Raw genomic sequence first — 23,512 nt, forward strand, 5'->3', positions numbered from 1 at the left:
TAAATCTCACTGTTAATTAACATAGAAGTAATTGAATTCACTTACCACGGATAGAAGATTAGTAAAAAAAAGAGCTCAAATCGATTGTTCAAGTCTGATAAATATTGTTCACGTCTGATAAATATTGTTCACGTCGGAAACTCATGAAATAGCGTCGTGTTGAGAGACTAAGAAACGAAGCTTTAAAGAGCTTTGCGTGTGTTGTTTGTTCTTGGCGTCTTGTTGCAGGAGGGATACCGGATTAAGAATACCGATTTTGCCTGTGGTTTCAGTTGGATCTCCGATTCCCCACGGGGATCTCCACTTCCCGTTTGGGGAGGGGATGGAGGGTAAAAATAATTTTCCGATGGGAATCGGAGAGGGGATGGAGATGGATTTGGATTCGAAAATCGGAGATGGGAATAGTGGTATCCACCCTCTATCCGCCCCATTGCCAACCCTAGTGAAATCATTCCTCTGTCATTTGGTGGTAGGACACGGGGAAGACTTTCGGTGCCGGCCCCATGCATGTACCGTCGAGTATTTCATAACGCATGTGCGTGGTGTTTGTGTTGTCAAAATTGCACCACACGTGTTTTTGCGGAGCACTCCCTTGGGTATTTATAAAAGTAGGGAGCACTTCGCAAAAAAGTAAGTATTTGGATCGAAATTTACAGTAGTTTAATTATCTCGTTGAGGACAATTGTAAAATTAATAAAAAAAAATACTTACTTTAGATAAAAATAAGTCAAAACAATAAAATATTTTAATTTATTTATATCTATTCCAATTTTTCCTACTGATGGCGAATTTGAAAATTCAAAATATTCTGACAAAAAAGTTAGTACTAACTAAATAAACTAATTAAAGGGATAATTTAAAATAATTCACAATAGACATAGGACCTATTAATGACCAACGTCTCTCTCAGCTCGGGATGCCCCTACTCGAACTGTACATGAGCGAGCACGGAAAGTCATGACCACGGTGATTGAAAAACCGCTGTAAATAGATCATAGGCATATGTCCCTCTTGTAATTAACCATCTTATTTTTTTGAAATTGATTTTGGCATTTCCCTTTGGAAGTGTGATTATCAATTTGGAGAGTGCCAAAATCATCTCCCCTTTTTTTTTTTTTATCTTCACGAGAATAAATATCTTGTAATTAACCACCTTTCTTAATCTTCACGAGGATAAGTATTGACTCTTCTCCATCTCCAACATTTTCAAAAACACTTTTCCACTCCCATTCATGCACACACATGATGTAGGTTTTATTCTTTTTAACTTTTTTGTCAATTACGTACTGTGTATTTTGTTCTTTTTTTTTAAAATTTGTTTGATTTGTGTCATATAATTTGAATTAATTATCCTTATCGACAAAATAGAATTCACTAAAGACGAAAAAAATACCTAACAATTAAGTTTTTTTTGTCTAAAATGTTATCTTACATGAACTTTTTTTTTTAACATGATCTGTATTTTTGTATTTTTATGATTTATCTCCGCTAGACAAATGTCTAACTTCAAAAATTATGTCGAAAACTCAAAAAAAAAAAATGGAAAAAAAAAAATACTGTAGTAAGGAAGGATGGAGTGGCTATAAAAAGGAAATAGGAGGAATGGAGCCGTAGTATAGATACGATTGAGCGGATGCAACCAACGCCATTTCAACACCTCTTCCACTTCACTTCATCCATCCCTCTCCCTCTCTCTCTCTCTCTCTCTCTCTCTCTCTCTCTCTCTACTACAGATCACCACCCCTCCCTCCACCGGACCACCCACACCACCCCCATGGCCGAAACCCCAATCCGGTTCGGCATCCTCGGCTGCGCCGACATAGCCCGAAAACTATCACGAGCCATAACCCTCGCCCCCAACGCCGCCCTCCACGCCGTCGGCAGCCGCTCCCTCGACAAGGCAGCCAAATTCGCCGCCGTCAACGGCTTCCCCCCCTCCGCCAGGATCTACGGCAGCTACGATGCCGTCCTCGACGACCCCGACGTGGACGCCGTCTACGTCCCGCTCCCCACCAGCCTCCGCGTCACGTGGGCGGTCTTGGCGGCGGAGAAGAAGAAGCACGTCCTCTTGGAGAAGCCCGTGGCGTTCAACGTGTCGGAGTTTGATCGGATTGCGGAGGCGTGTGAATCCAATGGGGTGCAGCTCATGGACGCTACCATGTGGATGCATCATCCCAGGACTGTTAAGATGAACGAGTTTCTGTCCGATTCGAAGCTGTTTGGCCAACTCAAATCGATATGTATGTCCAAATGCTCGGTACTGTTGAATTTTTCACTGATTATTTTATTTGATTAAGGAGAAATATTGTGACTGTTTTGAGGATGAGGAAATTGATTTTTGAACTCTACTTTTTATTGATGGCATTCCAATTTTAACGTGAAGTTATTAGTAACTTCATAAATAAAATGGAGCGTTATCAGTAAAAACTAGAACGCGAATATCAATTTTTCTTTGAGAATCTGGGTCATCTTATTTGACTGAACCAGAAAGGAGATTACTCAAATAGGGGCGGAGTCAAGATTTTCGATAAGTAGGGTCGAAAATTTGAATTATGTATGATTCACTTTTTCTAGTTGCTATTTGAACGGAACAATCAAATTAACAAGTTAATAAAAAGTAGATATATATTAATAACAAGAACAATGAAACGTAATTCACGTTTTGGGAATTTTTGTAGTGGAAATTCTATTTTGACTTATCTTTTTTCTAAGTACAAAACTCTTATATATGGGTTAGAGCAAAAATGAATTTTAAAAAGGGGTCAAATGAGTAAAAATTAGGTAAAAATTATACCAAATTTTAAAAAAAATTAAAAGGCAGCGGGATCGGCTGCCCCCTTGACTTTTAATGCCTCCGCCCATGTACTCAAAGTTTATATGAGGGGGCCCGGACAACCTCGCCTGAGTCGACAAAAAAAAGAGAGGAAATTATAATGGTCAGGATCGAAACAAACGTTCAGAATTTTGATACTCCTTGATTACTCTTCAAACAAATAGAATTTCTTGTTTTATGTATCTGGTTGATTTGACTTTTTAGTGAATGGTTTAAAATCATTTCTAAAATGAATGATTCCGAGTCTCCGGCCGTCCAGGGTGGTAGCAGTCGCATTCTCCTCACGCCATATGGTGGATCTCTCTAATCTGATTGATGAAATCTTAAAATCACGGCATCGCATTATAGATTTTCCCATACTAATAAAAAGACTGCAGCATTTCCTGAGCTTTGTTAAATTTTCCGACATGACACGAGAACACGACACGAAGTTAGCGGATTAGAGTTAGCTATTTCTGACACAGAACACGAATATGACACGATACGATAACACGAAAAGATTAACAGGTCGGGTTAGGATTGAGAGAATTCTAACACGAATACGACACGGGAATTTATGGAAGAACACTATAATACGACACGAAGTTAGTGGGTTAAGGTCGGCTATTTCTGACACGAAATATAAATATGACACGACGCGATAACACAAAAAGTTAAACAGGTCGGATTACGGTTGAAAGAATTCTGATACAAACACAAGATAATACGACATGACACGACACGATTCCCACCTCTACCCATGGCATGATCCTACTTAGACCTGGGTAACAAGTCGTGTCGGATCGTGTTCGTGTCGTGTCAGTCGGGTTCGTGTCACAAACTGTTAGAATCCTTCCATATTGGGCATGATTTGATTCTTTGTATCGTAACGGATTCTTAGGAGTTAGGATAGTTTATAATCTTTGATTCTTAGGAAATCAATCCCACCAATCATGGGATTGAACCAATCACCATATTCACTTTTGTATTGTATATAAGTTGTAGCATACAATGAATATAGTATCTCATAAATCTTCTTCTAATCTTTTCTTTCATTGGTCTACCATTCTTATCATGTGCTTCGTTCTCCAAGATAATGTGGAATAATACCCCAAGCGTAGGCTTAACACGTCGGTTGAAGCATAATAAACCGAAAATCCGGGATCGTACCCAAGGGAATAATTATATGGCTTGGTCGGATTTGTAGATGCAAGTAAAGACTTTCGGCCTTTAGACAGCCAACTTTGTTTTACTTTAAACGGTGGAAATAAAAGGCTAAATTAAAAACGAATTAACTAGAGAAAACATAGGCTAGGTCTAGGAATTATCAACACTCAAGACTCGAGCTAAATCACACTCTTCACCCAATTACACAATTTAAGATACTTGATTAAAGTTCTCAAATTGGAAGATAAAATGATTTGTGAATCAAGCTAGCTCTAGAATTCATTTGGCAAATACCTCGAGCGACAGAGCTCTAAGCATCATGTGTGGTGGGTAGGCGATGCTCCCATCTACACATGATCAAAGAGGTTAACACCTCGGTGATTTGTCAAACAAACCCGAACCCCACATCAATTTTCAAATCAAAGATTAAAGCTTTATTGGGTGCAAAATGCAATTTTCGCCCGAGCCATGAGGTGTTAATCACCTCATGACCTAACCCTTAAAACTACTCACCCATATTTAGTGAGATAGGAGCAAGTGAAAAACTACTTAGCATAATTGAAATAACAAGACTAGAAGAAAATTAGAGATTATGATAGATCGGGAGAGTAGCAACAACTTTAATAAAGACAACAATAACAAAACAAAACTAATTAAGACAGAAAATTACAAGATAAGTGCTGAAAAAATGAAGAACAACAAGAACAATTTGAATTGCAATGAAATCTCATCTAGATCTAGAAAATTGTACTATTGAATTTATCTACTTGTTTGTACAAAATGACGACATAAGCTTTTATACTCCGGGGATCCACGTGCAGAATATACCGCGAGATGCTCTGAAGATTCTTCCCTAAGGCCCTCGGCATCGATGGAGAAGGGCTTAGATTGTGCTGCTATGGGCTTCGGCATCGATGGACTATAAAACTTTACATCGATGCCGAATGGCTTAGTACTTGACTCCTATGAACCTCGGCATCGATGGAACATATTTCTTTACATCGATGCCGAACCCAATAGCAACGGCACTTGGTCTGTTCCTCTGCCTTGCCTTGCCTTGGCACTCCTAGCCGTCGGGTCACTTCTGCCTTGGCAATTCTGCTTCTGCTCAGGCAATTCTTCTTCTGCTCGGGCAATCGGGTCATTTTTAGGCCATGACATGCCTTAAGCCTCGAAAACTCCCCTGTTTGGCGATTCACCTACAAAATAGAACTAGAATACTCTACAAGCAAACAATGTTAACAATAACTAATTAGTAATAATATTAAACTAAAACTAAACACTAGCGCACCCTACATTACATTCTCGGGTGCTTATCATCATGGTATCATAGCGTCGTTCTTGTGCTGATCCATCGCTTCCGCTTAGCATTTCTAACTTGAATTTCTAAGCCTCGTTGTGGTTTAATCATTCAACCTCCATCCATTTTCCCTCTGAAATCATTTTATTTTTCGATGACGCAATTAGAATCATCAAAAGTGTCTGCGAGCAATCCAATTCAGGATGTCGCATCTCCATATTTCTTGCATTTCTCTGATCATCTTGGTGTTGTTCTTGTTTCCACTCCACTCAATGGAGATAATTATCCTACATGGAAACGATCTATGAAAATGGCCCTTAACGCAAAGAACAAACTTGGTTTTGTTGATGGGAGTGTCACCCAACCAACCATAAATCAATTGGAGATTCAGGTTTGGGGACGATGCAATGATTTGGTTCTCTCATGGATCCTTAACTCTATTGATAAATCTCTCACAGCCAGTATTATTGATGCCTACACTGCCAGTAGCGTTTGGCTAGACCTTGAGGAACGTTTCTCGCAAGGTAATAATCCTCGCATATTTCAGTTGAAAAGAGATATTATGAACTTTCGTCAAGAACAATGTTTGCTGGCTTTCTTTTATAACACCCTTAAGTTCTATTGGGATGAGTTGGGAACCTATGTAACCCTTCCAAGTTGCAACTGTGGAGCCATATCAAAGTGTACGTGTGAAATTTTCAAAAAGATTCGAGATATGCATGAGACTGAACATGTATATCAGTTTCTTATGGGACTAAATGAAACTTATACTAATATCCGGAGTCAGATCCTTGTCATGGATCCACTGCCTAATGTTAGCAAAGTCTATGCCATCATAAATCAAGAGGAGAAACAGCGTCTTCTTCATCTCCCTTCAATCAACACCTCTGAAAATGTGGCCATGGCAGCCAACAAATCATTCCAGAATGGTGGACATGGATCTAATCGGCCCCATGGAACCAATCAGAGCACCGTTCATGGGAAAGGCCGACCTAAATGTGACTATTGTGGTGAATTTGGTCTCTACAAGGCGAAGTGCTACGAGCTGGTTGGCTATCCAGCAACATGGAACCAATCCGGTTCCAACAAGAAAGCGTCAACATCACGGTATTCAGCGCACAATGCAACCAATTCAGTTGTGACACATGCTTGCGACCTTAATGTGTGTTGCAATAAGAATACCCCAAGCGTAGGGCTAGGCCGGTTGAAAGCATAATAATACCCGGAAGTCCGGGGTCGAATCCACAGGGAGCGCATCCATAACTTGGTTCAGAGATTAGCTTGCGTAGAGAATTTTGGCGTTAGGACCGCCAACCAAACTTTGGCGTTGAGACGGCCAACTGAGAATTTTAGGTGAATGGCTACTTAACCTAACTACGGCTTTTTAACTGGAGATTTAAACTAAAAGCTAGGTTTAGGGATAATCAACACCCATAACACAAAGGTAATCTTATTCTTCTCTTTTTACAAGGGTGCTAAGCATGTCTAAGGTTCTTTTGAGACATTTAAACAAACACATGGAGGGACATAGCTCCAAGCATCAAATGTGACAAGAAGTGTAACCCTTGCCTACATTTGATCAAAGAGATTAACACCTCTAAGTTTTGATACATAAAATGAACCCTAATACATGCTTAAGCTCGAAAATGAAGATTTACAAAAGAAGAACAAGAAATACCCATGGCTACGGGATGCTAACCATCCCACAACCTAGCCTTGCTACACTACTCACACATAATGAAAGGAGACATGTAATGAGCAAGGGTAAAGATAAGGAAAATACTAAACATGGATTAAATGCGAAATAAACACAAGATCCTCGAAGAGGAGAAGATTCCTTACAACTTTAATGAAGGCGAAATGCTTCGAAACCAAACGGATCGTACCTAAAATCCCTCCTCAAAGCATGAATGAGGAGAGAAGTGGGAGCAAAAGCTTTAATGGAGGTAGAGAGAGAAAATGCAGGTATTGAATGCCCTGAAATCGGGCTTAAGTTGGTATATATACCCCCTTTACAAAATAATTACAAAAATGCCATTAAAAAGTTCGCGCGCAGACACCGGGTATTGATACCCCTAAAAGAGGTATCGATACCTCTGTCCTCTCTGGACAGCATGCTTCCTGGTATTGATACCCAGTGTTGGGGGTATTGATACCCCATGTTTCTCTGGCTGGTTTTTGCTGTTTTCTTCTTTCTTTCGGTCTTTGAGAGCCCCGAACCTTCCTTTCATGCTTTGATCACTTCGTTTGAGACTCGGGGAGCGATTCCTAATGTGCCACATGTACTCAAATGCTTCCGGATTCCTCCGAGGATTATTGGGAGCCTTGGAAACGTCCTTTTCGCTCCGATTACCTATTTTCCAACAAAAACACAACTTGCGCGCAAAATCAAATAGAAACAAGTATAAACCGCTTGCAAGTGCAGTAAAACGGGATAGATAAGCCCCATTATTTACACTATTTAGGGCTTATCAACACACTCTAGTGTTCCTACTCTAAATCCAACCGATGCTCCAATACCTGGTTTGCCTTCTGCTCAATATCACCAGTTGATTGCGTTGCTCTCACCAAAGGAGATACCCACGGCTAACCTTGCTGGTAAAAGCTCTTTTCTTTTTTGCAACTCAGTTACCTCTTCTCCTTCTTGGATCCTTGATAGTGGTGCATCAGATCACATGACATATTCCTTGTCCTTACTCACCACTCATACACCTACCACTGATGCAAAACCCGTGAAACTTCCAACAGGTGATACTGCACCAATTACTCATATTGGATCTGTGAAGTTATCTCCTAACCTTTCTTTAGAAAATGTTCTTTATGTTCCTAACTTTCATTTCAATCTTTTGTCCATTAGTAAACTAACACAAAATCCTGAATTGTGTTGTCACCTTCTTTCCCACCTTTTGTGTATTTTAGGACCTTACCTCGAGGAAGCTAATTGGGAGGGGTGAAGTTCGTGATGGTCTCTACCATTTTGTGCCAACCAGTCCAATCATCCCTACGACTATGCCGGCTCATCGCTCTCCTCATTCTAGTCTTTGGCACATGCGTCTTGGCCATCCTTTCGGTCCTCGGTTAAATAAAATCTGCTCTACTAATTCTTCTATGTTTTCTTTTCATTCTCCATGTGACGATTGTATTTGGGCAAAACAAACTCGCTGTCCTTTTCCATTACGTTCTAATAAAAGTACTGAACCTTTTGCTCTTATTCACTGTGATATTTGGGGAGGTTATTCCACACCATCGCAAACCGGTGCTCATTTTTTTCTCACCATAGTTGATGATTATTCTCATTACACTTGGGTGTATCTTATGCGGTTTAAATATGAAGCAGGCTCTTTTCTTCAAATTTTTTGCGAAATGGTTAAAACACAATTTAATCGTTTTGCAAAAAAAATTCGCTCAGACAATGGACAAGAATTTTTCTCCAACCCAATGACATCTTTATATCATAACTATGGAATCATTTATCAAAGCACTTGTGTTGACATTCCACAACAAAAACGGGGTCACCAAACGCAAATATAGACACATCCTTGAAGTCATTCGAGCCTTACGGTTTCAAGCGCACCTTTCTTTGGCTTTTTGGGGTAAGTGCATTTTAATTGCCACTTACTTAATCAATCGGATCCCAACTCCTATTCTTAATGGAAAAATGCCCCATGAAATGCTTTTTCAAGTTTCGCCAAATTATGCAAATCTTCGTGTTTTTGGTTGTCTATGTTTTGCCCATATCTCTCATGCATATTGGCAACACAAATTTTCCGCTCGAGCTTCTAAATGCATTTTTGTTGGCTATCATTTTAATCAAAAGGGGTATCGAGTCTATGATCTTACAACGTGTCGTATTTTTACGTCACGTGATGTCACATTCATCGAAGATTCCTTTCCTTTTTCATCTCATTTAGCTAACTTTGCCATTGTTACACCAAATCCTGTTCTTGAAAAAAGTGTATCCCCCATTGTTGTTCTGACTCTAGAAGCCATTGAACATATCAGTTCTAGCGAACCTTCACACCATGCATGCACTCAACGACCACGTCGCACCATTAATCCACCCAATTATCTTCGTGACTATGTGTGTCCCACCTTATCTTTAGTTTCATCGCCTACTTCTACCCCTTCTCTACAGCCCTCGGCATGTAAGCCTTATCCTCTTTCTCAGTATCTTTCTGTCCATAAATTTTCTGCCAATCATATTGCTTTCTTATCCATTATTGCTAACCATGAAGAGCCCACATCTTTTACCCAAGCTGTTAAGTCTCCTTTTTGGCTTGAAGCAATGACAACTGAAATTGATGCATTGGGGGAAAAAAATCATACTTAGACTCTTGAAGACTTACCTGTTGGAAAAAAAATTGTTGGCTGTAAATGGGTCTACAAAATCAAACATCGGGCTGATGGTACGGTGGGGAGATACAAAGCTGGATTGGTTGCTAAGGGATATACTCAAACAGAGGGTTTGGATTATCATGAAATATTTGCTCCTGTTGCAAAATTGGTCACTGTCCGTTGTCTCCTTGCAGTTGCATCTGTTCGCAATTCGTCCCTTCATCAGTTAGACGTTCATAATGCATTCATTCATGGTGATCTACATGAAGAGGTATATATGGCACTCCCACAAGGTATTTCAAGACAGGGGGAGCATCGTGTTTGTCGTCTTCGTAAGTCTCTTTATGGCCTCAAACAAGCTTCTCGCAATTGGTTTGCTAAATTTTCTTCAGCACTTCAAGAAGCCGGATACATTCAGTCTGTCGCGGATCATTCTCTTTTCACCATGTCAAATAATACGTCATTCACAGCCATCCTTGTTTATGTGGATGATATTATTGTGACCGGTAATGATCCTCAAACCATCTCCAAAATCAAAGCTTTCCTGGACACCAAGTTCCATATCAAAGACCTCGGTGCATTGAAGTATTTTTTGGGTATCGAAGTTGCTCGGTCCTCCAACGGCATTTTTCTCAGTCAACGAAAATATGCCCTTGCTATCCTTTGTGATAGTGGGCATCTAGGTGCCCGCCCAGTTAGTTTTCCTATGGAAACAAATTTACGCTTATATGATACTGATGGAGACATCCTCTCTGATCCTAGCCCTTATCGTTGTCTCATCGGCCGTCTTATCTACCTAACAATCACTTGCCAGGACATTGTGTTTGTGGTTTATCTTCTCAGTCAATTCATCCATCAGCCTCGACAATCTCACTATGATGCAGTTATTCGTGTCTTGCGTTATTTGAAATCATCACCTGGAAAAGGCATTCTTTTATCCTCTACTAGTTCCCTACAACTCTCTGCCTATTGTGATTCTGATTGGGCAGCTTGTCCCATGACTCGTCGGTCTACCACCGGGTACTTCATAATGATCGGTCATTGTCTCGTTTCTTGGAAAACTAAGAAGCAAACTACTGTTTCTCAATCATCTACTGAGGCCGAATATCGTGCCATGGCCACCGCGACTTGTGAACTAGTTTGGCTCAAGATTCTTTTTCATGACCTCCAAGTTTCCCATCCCCAACCAATGCACCTCTTCTGTGACAATCAAGCAGGGCTTCACATTATCGCCAATCCAGTTTTCCACGAGCGCACCAAGCACATTGAAATGGATTGTCATTTTATCCGTGAGAAACTCACTACTGGTATTATCACCACAGGCCATGTTTCATCCCAACACTAACTTGCAGACATTTTCACCAAAGCTCTTGGAGCTGCCTTTTTCCATCGGCTATTGGGCATTACGGATCTTCATGCTCCAACTTGAGGGGGAGTGTTAGAATCCTTCCATATTGGGCATGATTTGATTCTTTGTATAGTAGCTGATTCTTAGGAGTTAGGATAGTTTATAATAGGAAAATTCTTAAATCAGCCCAGTGGGTTGACAATAATGAGTGTGTGAATATGTATTAAAAGGTATAAAAAGAACACAGAAATACGTGTTTTTCTTGTCTTCTAGTGTGCTTATCGTCAGCACACTGGGCTGACAATAGCAAGACCGTTTATAATATTTGATCCTTAGGAAATCAATCCCACCAATCATGAGATTGAACCAATCACCATATTCACTTTTGTATTGTATATAAGTTGTAGCACATAATGAATAAAGTATCTCAGAAATTTTCTTCTAATCTTTTCTCTCATTGGTCTACCATTTTTATCATAAACCATCCAATCCGAATCCGATCCATTTAGAATTCGTGTTTCTCGAGTCGTGTCATTTTCGTGTTTTGTGTCAGAAATGGTCAACACTAACCCGTTAACTTCGTGTCTGGTTCGTGTCGTATTATCGTGTCCGTTGCCTAACTCTATATAGAATTACAAATATACCATATATTATATATATATGTGTGTGTTAATAGGTGACACAGATTAGTAACCGTGTTGGTCGTGTCAATTTCGTGTCTCGCGTGTTCAACCCAAACCCGATCCATTTAGAATTCGTGTTCTCGAGTCGTGTTATTTTCGTGTTTCGTGTCAGAAATGTTCAACCCTAACCTGCTAATTTCGTGTCCGGTTCGTGTCGTGTTATCGTGTTTCGTGTTCGTTGTCCAGCTCTAATCCTACTACTATTTCATAATGCATGTGGATAGGGTTTGTTGTTAGACCTGTTCTGCATCGGTCATTTTAAGGCATCCAAACTTGGTTATCTAGAGATTACTCCACTATTATAAATTGATTTTAGATTGAAACTCACCAAAAAATCTAACATTTGTGTTGTCAAAATTGCGCCACACGCACGTGTTTTTGCAAAGTGATCTCTCTCACCTTCAAGAAATGTCCGAGGGAGCGCTTCGCAAAAAAAGTTCGGATTTTTGAACTGCAGTTGGCTTAAGTTTACTGTTTTTTTCTTTCTAAAATTACGTTCTCTTTATTTTTTAAATAATTTGAATCAAAATTTACAATTTAATTATCTCGCTGAGGACAATTGTAAACGTTAATAAAAAAAGACTTACTTTAGATAAGAATAAGTCAAAACAAGAAAATATTTTTATTTATTTATATATATTCCAATTTTTCTTATTCGATGACGAATTTGAAAATTCAAATATTTTGACAAATAGTTGCTAACTAAATAAACTAATTAAAAAGAATAATTTAATATAATTCAGGATAGACGTAGGACCGATTACAGATCAACATCTCGCTCATCTCAGGATGTACCTGTTTGAACAGTACATGACTGAGCACGAAAAGTTATGACCACGGTGATCGAAAAACTGCGGTAAAGGGACCCTAGGCATACGATCCTCGTGTAATATTGTAATTAACCACATTTTTTTTAAAATTGATTTTGACACTCTCTTTCGAGAGTGTAGTTATCAATTGAAGGAGTTCCAAAATCACTCTTTTTTTTTTAAAACTTCACGAGGATAAGTATCTTGTAATTAACCACCTTTCTTATCTTCACGAGGATATCTGTAATAATTGCCTCATCTCCTTCTCCAACATTTTCAAAAACACTTTTTTACTGTCATTCATGCACACACATGATGTAGATTTTATTCTTCTTAACCTTTTTTTGTCTATTATAGTATGTATTTTGTTCATCTTTTTTAAAATTTATTTGATTTGTGTCATATTTTTTGAATTAATTATTCATCTCGACAAGAGGAATTTAAAAAGTAAAAAAATTATGACCAAAATAAAAAAAATTCATTAAAGACGAAAAAAATACCAAACAATTAATTTTTTTTTGTCAAAAGTGTTGTTTTATATGAACTTTTTTCAACATCGATATGTATTTTTATATTTTTATGATTTATCTTGGCCAGACGAATGATTGACTTCAAAAATTACGATGAAGAATTGAAAAAAAAAATTACGGAAAATAAAATAGGAAAAAAGAAGGAAGAATGGAGCCGTAGTGTAGATACGATTGAGCGATAAAACCAATGCCATTTCAACGGAAAAATTTAACAGCTCTTCCACTTTACTTCATCATCCCATACTCTCTCTCTCTCTCTCTCTCTCTCTCTCTCTCTCTCCACCACAATCACCACCCCCTCCCTCCACCGGACCACCCACATCACCCCCATGGCCGAAACCCCAATTCGATTCGGCATCCTCGGCTGCGCCGACATAGCCCGAAAACTATCACGAGCCATAACCCTCGCCCCCAACGCCGCCCTCCACGCCGTCGGCAGCAGATCCCTCGACAAGGCCGCCAAATTCGCCGCCGCCAACGGCTTCCCCCCCTCCGCCAGGATCTACGGCAGCTACAACGCCGTCCTCGACGACCCCGACGTGGACGCCGTCTACGTCCCGCTCCCCACCAGCCTCCACGTCACGTGGGCGGTCTTGGCGGCGGAGAAGAAGAAGCACGTCCTCTTGGAGAAGCCCGTGGCGCTCAACGTGTCGGAGTTTGATCGGATTGTGGAGGCGTGTGAATCCAATGGGGTGCAGCTCATGGACGCTACCATGTGGATGCATCATCCCAGGACTGTTAAGATGAGCGAGTTTCTGTCCGATTCGAAGCTGTTTGGCCAACTCAAATCGGTATGTATGTCGAAATGCACGGTACTGTTGAATTTTCACTCATTTTTTTATTTGATTAAGGAGAATCTGACCCGTTTTGAGAATCTGGGTCAGCTTATTTTATAAGCATTAGTGGATATTCCATTCATTCCAGGGTTTCTTGTGAATTTTCTAGCGTTCTAGGCTTCTAGCGATAGCCCCACCTTTACCGGATTGAGAAGGAGATTAGTCCAGGGCCCGTAAGTTGGCCCATACAACCCCTGCGAACCAAATAAAAAAGAATTATAATCATTCGAGGGTAAGAGTATTTTCTAGTCGGGACATGGAGCCTTTAAGGAGAGGGATTAGTGGAGGTGCACGTGAGCTGGCCAGTACAACCCTGCCCGTCGCACAAAAAAAAGAGAGGAAATTCTGATGATGGGTCAGGATGGAAACAAACTTTCAGAATTTTGATACTCCTTGATTTCTCTTCAAACATCAGAATTTATTGTTTATTATATATCTGGTTGATTTGACTTTTTAGTGAATGGTTTAAATCATTTCTAAAATGAATGATTCCGAGTCTTCGACCATCTAGGGTGGTACCAGTCGCATTCTCCTCACACCATAGAGTGGATCACTTAGGAGATCACATAATCTGATTGATGAAATATTAAAATCACGGCATCGGATTATAGATTTTCCCATACGAACAAAAAGACTGCATTCACTGACAAATAAAATGACTGCATTTCCTGAGCTTTGTTGAATTTGCCTGGCAAATGATGATTGTAATCAGATTGTGAAATGTTGTCTGTTGTTGAGATAGAGTGGTTAGGAGGATCAATTTGAATACTGAGAAATTGCAATTTTATGCGATTTCTGCCTTATTCTTATCCCACTTCCACTTATCAGCAGAATTTTCAGCCTACCCATTGAGAGAAATCCTTTCTAAGAACCTGTATGATTTTGTTTTCTTACCGTCAATCTAGCCATAGATCGGAAAAAGACCGCTAAAACTAAATTTGGTTCCTTTCTGCTTCGGAGTTGGATGGCACGTGAGTAGTCTCATTCTGACACTCTTTTGGGGCCTGGGTGAACATATTCTCTAAAGTTCCATCTACATCTATTTCATTTCCATTTGCCTAATGATGTCTTTGTCTATTTGACATGGTGTTTAACAATAATGCTAGGGACATAACACATCACCACAATACCAACCACACTTGCCTATAGGGGTGGAACCAAGATTGGGAGATGGGGGTGACACCAATTGGATTAAGGAAAACCGCTACAACCCACTTTCTCTGTTGACAAGCAGCATAAATTCAAAACTCTAAGAGGGGGAGTCGTTACATCCCACTTCCTCTCTTAGTGAGCACGGTCGCAAAATAAAATTGGCGAGTCATGAGAGAGAAGTATTATTTTAAAACTTCAAATCGAATAAAATTGCAATTAAAAAAAACGTTGGAGATTTAGTCATGAGAGTTTCTTAGTACCAGTTGCCTCCGCTTTTTGTTGTTACGATGGTCAATGGGGTCTATAAAAGTTTTGCAGTTACACTTCGAAACCTTTTAAATTGAATCCTTGACCATCAATTTTCCATCCTTTTAATGTCCAAATTTACAAAATATTTATATATATATATATATATATATATATATATATACGCGCACACACACACCACGGTTCATGTGAGGGATCCCGCACTTTCTTATGGTGCGGGACTCCCCCTTCCCGATTGAATTTCGATGATCCGAGCCGCTCAATGTGTGTAGAACGTGATTTTAAGGGTACCCGTGAGAAATCAACAAAAAAAATGACCGGGAAGGGTTTCATCTGAACAGTTTTTTTTGAACCGTTCAATGAAAACTGCTCGGATGAAACCCTTTCCGGTCATTTTTTTTGCTGATTTCTCGCGGGGACCCTTAAAATCACGTTCTGATCACTTTGAGCGGCTCAAATCATGGAAATTCAATCGGAAAGGGCAGTCCCGCATTTTAATAAAATGCGGGATCCCTCACCGGAACCTGACTGTATATATATATATATATATATATATATATATACACGGGGCAGTTCCGGGGACCCCTAAAAAACCCCCCCCAAAGTTCCCGATCGAATTTTGATGATCCGAGCGGCTCAATGTAATCATAACGTGATTTTAAGGGTGCTAGTGAAAAATCAGCAAAAAAAATGACCGGAAAGAGCTTCATTCGAACGGTTTTTTATTGAACTTTATTGAACTGTTCAATAAAAAATTGCTCAAATCAAGCCCTTCCCAATTAGTTTTTTTGCCAGTTTCTCGTGGGCACCCTTAAAATCACGTTCTAAGATTGAAATGGAAGAAGCCTTTAACCACTCAGCCAAGGCGCTCTTTGTGTAAATTTTTCATGTACTTTATATTTAACATCTCCTGCTTACGTGACACTGCATGATTGGTAATGGGAGAATAACCACTTTGAAACTGCTTTGCAACCACCAATCATGCAGTAGGCGGGTCTGGTTGGTCTTGTGGTTGAGTGTTGTGTCCCTAGCATTATTTGGTGTTCAAATCCAGTGATTTAAAAAGCGCGCGCTTCAGCGCGAGGCGCAGCGCAAGGATTGCGCTTCGGAACTATGGGCTATAGCGCAGAACACAAAGGCGCAAGAAAGGCGCTGAGGCGTGCGCTATAGCGCCAAGGCGCGCGCTTTTTGCTGTGAGGTAAAAATCAGTCTTATGTTCGCGATGCACTGAATAATTTCTTCCTTTAAATCGATAGGAGCCCTATTCGATCGACAAACCAGATCGAGCAACAGCCTCTTCGACGATTCAGAGTCTCGGACGATCGGATCCAGCTTCTTCTTCTCTAGTCTCCCTCTCCCTCTCTGATTGTCGACTCCAAGTAACAACTTCTTCTTCCTCCTCCTCCTCTCACCATCTCACGTTTGCTTCCTCCTCCTCCTCCTCCTCTCACCTTCTTCTTCCTCATTTTCTTTCTATTTTCACCGATTGTCCAGGACCCCCCTTTTCTTTTTTCTTTTTTTTTCCAGTCTCAACCCCCTTTTTTTTTTCTTTTTTTTTTTTTCCAGTAGTAGGACCTAGGGATGACAAAGTGAACCGAACCGATGGGTACCCGAACCGTAACCGTTTTTTTTCCCCGAACCATAACCGAAAAATTCCCCGTGGGTGCGGGTATGGTGGAGGATGTGAGATAACCGAACGGGTTCGGTTCGGATATGGTTCAGCAGATACCCGAACCGATACCCGAACCGAACTGAAACCATATATACCGAACCGAAACCATATATATATCTAAAGAAACTAGGGGTCAAAGTGCACACTTTCAGAAATGTTAGGGACCATCTTGTTGCATGTGTTAAGGTGTAAGGACCTGGAGTGTGATAACCCTTTCTATATATATATATACTTGCAGTAACAGTAGGGTTCACAGAAATCAGAATCAGCCCTCTCTCGCCTCTCTCTCTGTCTCTCACAAAATCACAAACTCTCACGCCGAAGCCTCTCTTCTCCGTCTGCCGTCTCTCCCTTGCCGTCGTCGTCGATCATTGAAGCAGTGCTGATTTCTAGTTTAGGTCTCTCTCTCCCTCCAACTTCGTCGTATTCATGGTCGCCAGACGAAATCGAAGGGTGTTTTTTGGTCGCCAGACGAAATCGAAGGGTGTTTTGCTCTTCGTTTCTGTGATCTACTCATCTACCCCATTCTTTCAAAGCCTTATCAGGCTTGTATTTGCACATTTATAGGTTTGTAATGGATGTATTTGTACACGTATAGGTTTTGGGTATAAGATACATGTATTTGACTTGGAAATATCTGTGGATTTGAACTGATTTGAAGTTTTATGGGGTTTATTTTGAGTATTGAACATGATCTGTTTTTGTCCCGTGAATGATTTCGTTCCTGGGTTGATGAAGATATTGTTTTTATGCGGTTACCCGTTCGGTTTGGGTATAACCCGAAATCTGTTCGGTTCGGTTATGGAACAACTAGTCCCACCCCGTTCGGTTATCGGGGCGGATTCGGGTACGGGAACAATTTCGGGTATCGGGTATGGTTACTCCAATATCCGCCCCGATCCGCCCCGTTGCCATTCCTACTAGGACCCCCCTTTGTTTTTTTTTTCACCAGTTTTTTTTTTTTTTTTTGCTTCCAGCTCTGTTTAAAGTATTTGTTCAGTTTGTTATATTTATTTGTACTTGTTATTTGTAGATGACATCTGAAAATTCTAGTAATGCCTATGCATGCCTCTAGATTTTATTGTCTTTAATCCTTTTGTTATGTCTCTAAAGCTAAACATTATTATGTTAGCTTTTCATGGATGATATGTTATGTTTAGTATTTGGTACTTTCGTTTAACCATTGACATGTTATGTTTTATGACATTTGAAAGTTTTACAAGTGTTTATTTGTGTTGAAAACTTGTTCTAATAAAATTTGCCTTGCGTAATTTTTTTTTTTTTTGTGCTTCGGGTCAATAAAGCGCGCGCCGCGCCTTGCGCTAAAGCCCCAAGGGATCGTTGCGCCTCGGTGCGCCTTCCGCCATTTAAAATACTGTTCAAATTCTTTTTCTGTTTTTTCTGGGAAGAACTCTTGTAAAAGATGATCATATTTGGTTTACTAGGAGTCTGCATGACGGGGAAAATTCGGCATATGGTTTCTGGTCTGAAAATTGAGCAATTGGAGGCCCATTCGAGCTTTCCATGTGTTTTTTCACCCATTGTAGCTGTTTCTTCAGATGCTTTTTTTAAATTCCATATGAACATGTTCCTTCTGGATATTTAGAACGATCTTTGATCTCTGAACTTGAAACAGAGGATGCAAACTTCTGGGATATTTGGAGGACCCTAATAGGGTTATTGTCTCTCACTGGAAAAGAAAGCGGGTCAGAATAGGAAATGGGGTGATTCTGACACTCTAAGATCCTGTTTCAAACTTGCTTCCATTTCGAGTCAAGAGATAGATAAATAGACACATCCCATTGCACTAATCGCACCCCCCCCCCCCCCCCCCCCCCCCCCCCTTCCCCGTGCCAAAACTATTAATTTTTCTTTTGCCTGCTCTTTTTATTTTTATATCCAATCGACTTAGACCTCTGTCATAGTCTTTGTTTACTAACCTGGAGCCTTTCATCATAAAATTGCCAAAATTCCACTCCAACTTTTGTCATTTCTTTTTAAGGTTGAGATCACGGTCTCCATGTTGGCTAAATTATCCCTTACTAGGGCTTATAAGCTCAATCTATTGTTTCTTTTCTTGGGCTGAGATCACTGTCTCGTTATTGATAATTAGAATCATGGGCAGAAGCTTTGTTACTGGCAATGTGTTTCTTTTGTGCCAAAATTCGTTTAAAGATTCTTACATTTCCTTGAGCATATCTTCCATAGCATTTGTGTAGTTATGGTGATTTTTTTTCCCCATGTTTGTTGTTACAAAAGCCTATAAGAGTACAAGTTACATAGAACATGCCTGGAGGTATAAATAGAATTTTAGGAACAAGTTCTTGTGTTCCCAAACTTCATTTTCTGGTCTTTTCACTGCTACAAAATGATCTCTTGCAAACTCTACAGATACAGAGCTGCTTCTCATTTGCTGCGGGCTCAGATTTTCTCCAGAATGACATCCGAGTGAAGCCGGATCTAGATGCTCTTGGTGCTCTTGGCGATGTTGGGTGGTACTGCATCAGGTCCATACTCTGGGCTGCCAATTTCGAGCTGCCTAAAACAGTAACAGCTCTTCGGGGCGCTGTACTCAATGAAGTGGGGGTAATTCTGTCATGTGGTGCTTCTTTGAATTGGGAAGATGGTAAAGTTGCAACCTTCCACTGCTCGTTCCTCTCCAATTTGACCATGGACGTGACCGCCATTGGAACGAAGGGAACTTTGCATCTTCGGGACTTTGTTATTCCTTTTGAAGAGGAAAAGGCTTCGTTTTCTGCGGGGACGGAATGTTGGTTCACGGAACTTGTGACTGGGTGGGTACCAAAGCCCAGTGAGCACACTGTCTTGACAGACCTACCCCAGGTATGTGTTTCTTCGGTTTGTTTTGTTTGTTGCCTTATTTCTTCTTGCTCTCTTGTAATACTTAAGTATACAGTATGAAATACTATGTCTATGCCAATCAAAAGTTTAAACAAAAAATCTTCCACAGGAAGCCTGCATGGTGAGGGAGTTTTCTAGGTTGGTAGGGGGTATAAAAGGAAACGGACTAAAACCAGAGAAGAAGTGGCCGACCCTAAGTAGGAAGACTCAGTTGATTTTGGATGCAGTGAAGGTATCGATCGAGAAGGGTTTTGAACCCATTGAGGTTGTGGGTTAATTCAGAGTCAGAGTCTCTCTACTTCTAATACCTGGTATTATTCTGGAGCTGGATTGCCGTTTATTGCATATGTTCAGTTAGATTGTAACTTTCCTCTGTTCTAAGCTTGAATATGGAATTTGAGGGCCTTGTACTCTCTGTTCTAGGTTTCTCAATTTAGGACCTACCGTGGGATACTTCAAGCTTTGATTGATAATATCACGACAATAAGCAGTTTATGTGATTGGGGACTAGATGGGTTTTGTTATTGTTATTATTGTAAGGAGTTTACGTGATGTAGAAAAACCAGTAATTATTTCGTTTAATCGGTTTCTGCCAATATCTCTCATTGTCTCCTACATTGAAATCTTTGGCTGAAAAGTTAGAAGACTCTGCCGTCGATCAGTCGATGCCCTAACAACCTGGCTTTAGGATATTATACCTGAACAGATATTCCTCCATCAAAGGGATTTTTTCCTTGGTTTTACTCCCAAATTGAAAAATTACGGATCAATAGTTTTCTCACCTTTCACCATTCTCATTATTCCAATGCTTCTGGAGAAATTAGGAATTTCTGAAGCCCACTACCAACCAGTACAGTATTACGCAACTTCTCGAGGCGTCGAAATCTGTATTCTGCTTTTTGAAACGTTGGGCTTAGATGCAGTATAGTTTCGAATGCTTGAGGTGGTAATTCGGAGGAGAAACACGGAGCGCAACTTTTTGAAAGACTAAAGGCCAACGAGCATGCACGGGAATGAGCGTGATTGGAGAAGACACGAGAAACAATTTGCTGCTTTGGAAACCTCAGAAAAGTGCAACAAAATCAAAGAAATGGCAACACTGTTGGTCAAGCAAGTAGGGGTGCTAATCGAGCCAAACAAGCCCAAGCGCAGTATTGCTCAAGCTTGGCTTGACTCTTTATTACATGTGTTCAAGTTTGGCTTGAGCTTGAAATTTTTTGAGATTGTTTGTTTAAGCTCGAGCCGAGCTTGAAATTTCGTGTTTGTGATAAGCTTGACTTGGCTTATGAAATATGCAAGCCAATTCCGAGCTTTCAAGCATGAGCTTAAACTTGTAAAATTTCGAGCTTTCATGCTAGACTCGTTAAATTCTAAAATGAAAGGCTAATTTAAGGCCATAAAGAAAGAACTAGCATCATTAATCTAGATCGAAAGAACTCAAACATAAAATTCAGTTACCGACTACATTTATTAATTAAAAACCCTCAAACTCTTAAATTTTCATATCTCACATAGGGTATTTTTATTTGGATGCAATGGTATTGTAAAACTGGTGAAAATATCCATTTGAAAGGCTGAAGCAGATCGCATGTGTTGAGACATTTATTAAATCCAACCCTATATTTGTACAATATTTATGAAATGACCTCTTTATTCACGAGCCATTGAGCCAAAACACTCATATGCTCAAGCTTGGCTTGAATTCATAAAAAAAAAAAAAAGTGATTGAGTTTGGCTTATATTTTTTTCAAACTAGTTTGAACAAGCTAAAATTCAAGCCGAACTCAAACCAAACTCGAGCTGTTTGATTTGTTTAGCAGCCCTAGCATGTGGAGATGTTTCCTTGGTAGAGGAAAGAACCCAGAAATTTTTCGATAAGCCTTATCAAATACTTAGGGTTTTGTGGGTAATATTTATTGTAAATTAAATGAATAAGAGATGAGAGAGGGGTGGAGCCAGAGGGGACCTAGTTTTTGCGAAACTGGGTGTGCACATGCATCTGGTGGCATGGCCTGTTCAATGGTCTTAACAGAATAACAGTGGACATATATATTTTGAGAACTACTATTGGTACCGATCAATAGCGTAGGGAAAATGCACTGACGGTCGCGTCGAGCCGTTTCTGACAACCGGACGGCCGATTCGAGTCTTCCAAAAATTTTAAAAAAAACCAAGTGGGCCTACGCGAGAATCAATGTTATCCAACGTGTGTAGGTGCTCAATCCAAACATCCAATTTTTTTTGTACATACATGTATATACATATATACACGGAAATATGGGGTGTTTGGATCGAGTACCTATATACGTCGGATGCCATTGATTCCCACGCAAGCCCACTCGGTTTTTTTTTTTTTAAATTTTTGGACGGCTCAAATCGGCCGTCCAGTGGCCGGAGACGGCCCGGCGCAGCCGTCGGTGCATTTTCCCTACGGTACCCGTCGATACCAATATCATTTTCGTGTATTTTTGGGGTTTGAAAATGTACGTTTTTCGTAGGGGACATTTAAAATGGGACGGGGGAAGTAATTGGTTACCTATTTCAGGCGCAACAATTTTTTAATTTTTTTTATCCGCTAGTTTAACTCTTAACCTCTTTTTTTGCAAAAACCTAAGTACACCACTGATGCCATTGGGGCAAAGAACTCTTGGCCATATCCAACAAAATGTCGAACTCACATTGCTGTGTTTGGATGACAACTTTGAAAATTTTGAAAATAATTTTTGGGGTAATGATGGAGAGAGAAAATCGGATAATAATTGGAGATATGGGTAATGAGTGGAGAGATAAAGAGAGAGAAATGATAGTAATGATTAAAGATAATGAAAGTAATGATTAGAAGTAGAGGTAATGAGTATTTTTTGAGTTTGAGAATTTTTTTTCAAGTTATGATCCAAATTGTCTCCCATTAAATTCATAATTTCATATGCTGCAAGATGCTTAAGGCAGCATAGGACAAGGAGGAGAGTTGTGGATAGGGCATCAATTAAAGACAAAATGCCAATTAAATAAGTTTTTTTTTTCTTTAAAAATTTAGGAAACGCTAGAAAATGCATAGTTTTATGGAAATAACAGTTTACAGGGGAAACATGGAACAAATTATTTACGACGGAGACAACTACAACTACAACTACAAAAACAAAACGTGATGGTCAGTAGTAGCACCGGTCCAAAAAGGTGCTCTCCGAGTAGCTGTTGATGTAGTGTGCCGGATGAATGTCCTTGCAATTAACGTTGGTTAACCTGCAAAAAGCTAATTTGAAAAGTTCTTGACCAAAATTGCGCAATCAAAAAGTTATGCCCAAAGTGGGACTCAATTCGCCAGACCAGCTGCATGATAGCATTTAAGCCGTCAGAATAGATAAATGAACCCACGTAAATGAGAAGACAAATGCTAGGTGGAAAGAAAATTGGCAAAAAAAAGACCCTTAAAGTGTATATAAACGGCTCAGATTCACTGCACATGAGAAGAGAAATGCTAAGTGCAAAAAAAATTGGCAAAGAAAAGACCCTTAAAGTGTAAATGAACAGCTCATATTCAAAAACCACACACTGACACAAGAAACAAATTCTCATGCTTTGGAAATCTTGATTGCAACTCCTGAGGGGCCGGGATTCCCGGCAAGTCTTCAATGTTCAAGAAAATATGCACCAGAAAAGTTACAAAGTGACCCAAAGCAGACATATAACCTATTTACACAGTGGACATGTTTCCTTGGTAGAGGGAAATTGGTGGGAA

General features: G+C 39.9%; 2 protein-coding genes across 2 annotated transcripts; both read left to right on the plus strand.

Moving 5' to 3' along the window:
* The first annotated feature begins 1,606 nt into the window (after window positions 1–1,606).
* LOC131306562 (uncharacterized oxidoreductase At4g09670-like) lies at window positions 1,607–3,785 on the plus strand. Its single transcript, XM_058332881.1, has one exon. It carries the CDS (start codon window positions 1,634–1,636, stop codon window positions 2,294–2,296), a length of 663 nt encoding a protein of 220 aa, XP_058188864.1. The 5' UTR covers window positions 1,607–1,633; the 3' UTR covers window positions 2,297–3,785.
* Window positions 3,786–13,295: 9,510 nt separating this feature from the next.
* On the plus strand, window positions 13,296–20,371 carry LOC131306561 (uncharacterized oxidoreductase At4g09670-like). The gene is made up of 3 exons (XM_058332880.1): window positions 13,296–13,775; window positions 19,303–19,755; window positions 19,883–20,371. Exons 1-3 carry the CDS (start codon window positions 13,314–13,316, stop codon window positions 20,048–20,050), a joined length of 1,083 nt encoding a protein of 360 aa, XP_058188863.1. The 5' UTR covers window positions 13,296–13,313; the 3' UTR covers window positions 20,051–20,371.
* Window positions 20,372–23,512: the final 3,141 nt, after the last annotated feature.

Source organism: Rhododendron vialii, chromosome 11a (genome assembly GCF_030253575.1).
Source record: "Rhododendron vialii isolate Sample 1 chromosome 11a, ASM3025357v1".
In the NCBI taxonomy this organism is placed as follows: domain Eukaryota; kingdom Viridiplantae; phylum Streptophyta; class Magnoliopsida; order Ericales; family Ericaceae; genus Rhododendron; species Rhododendron vialii.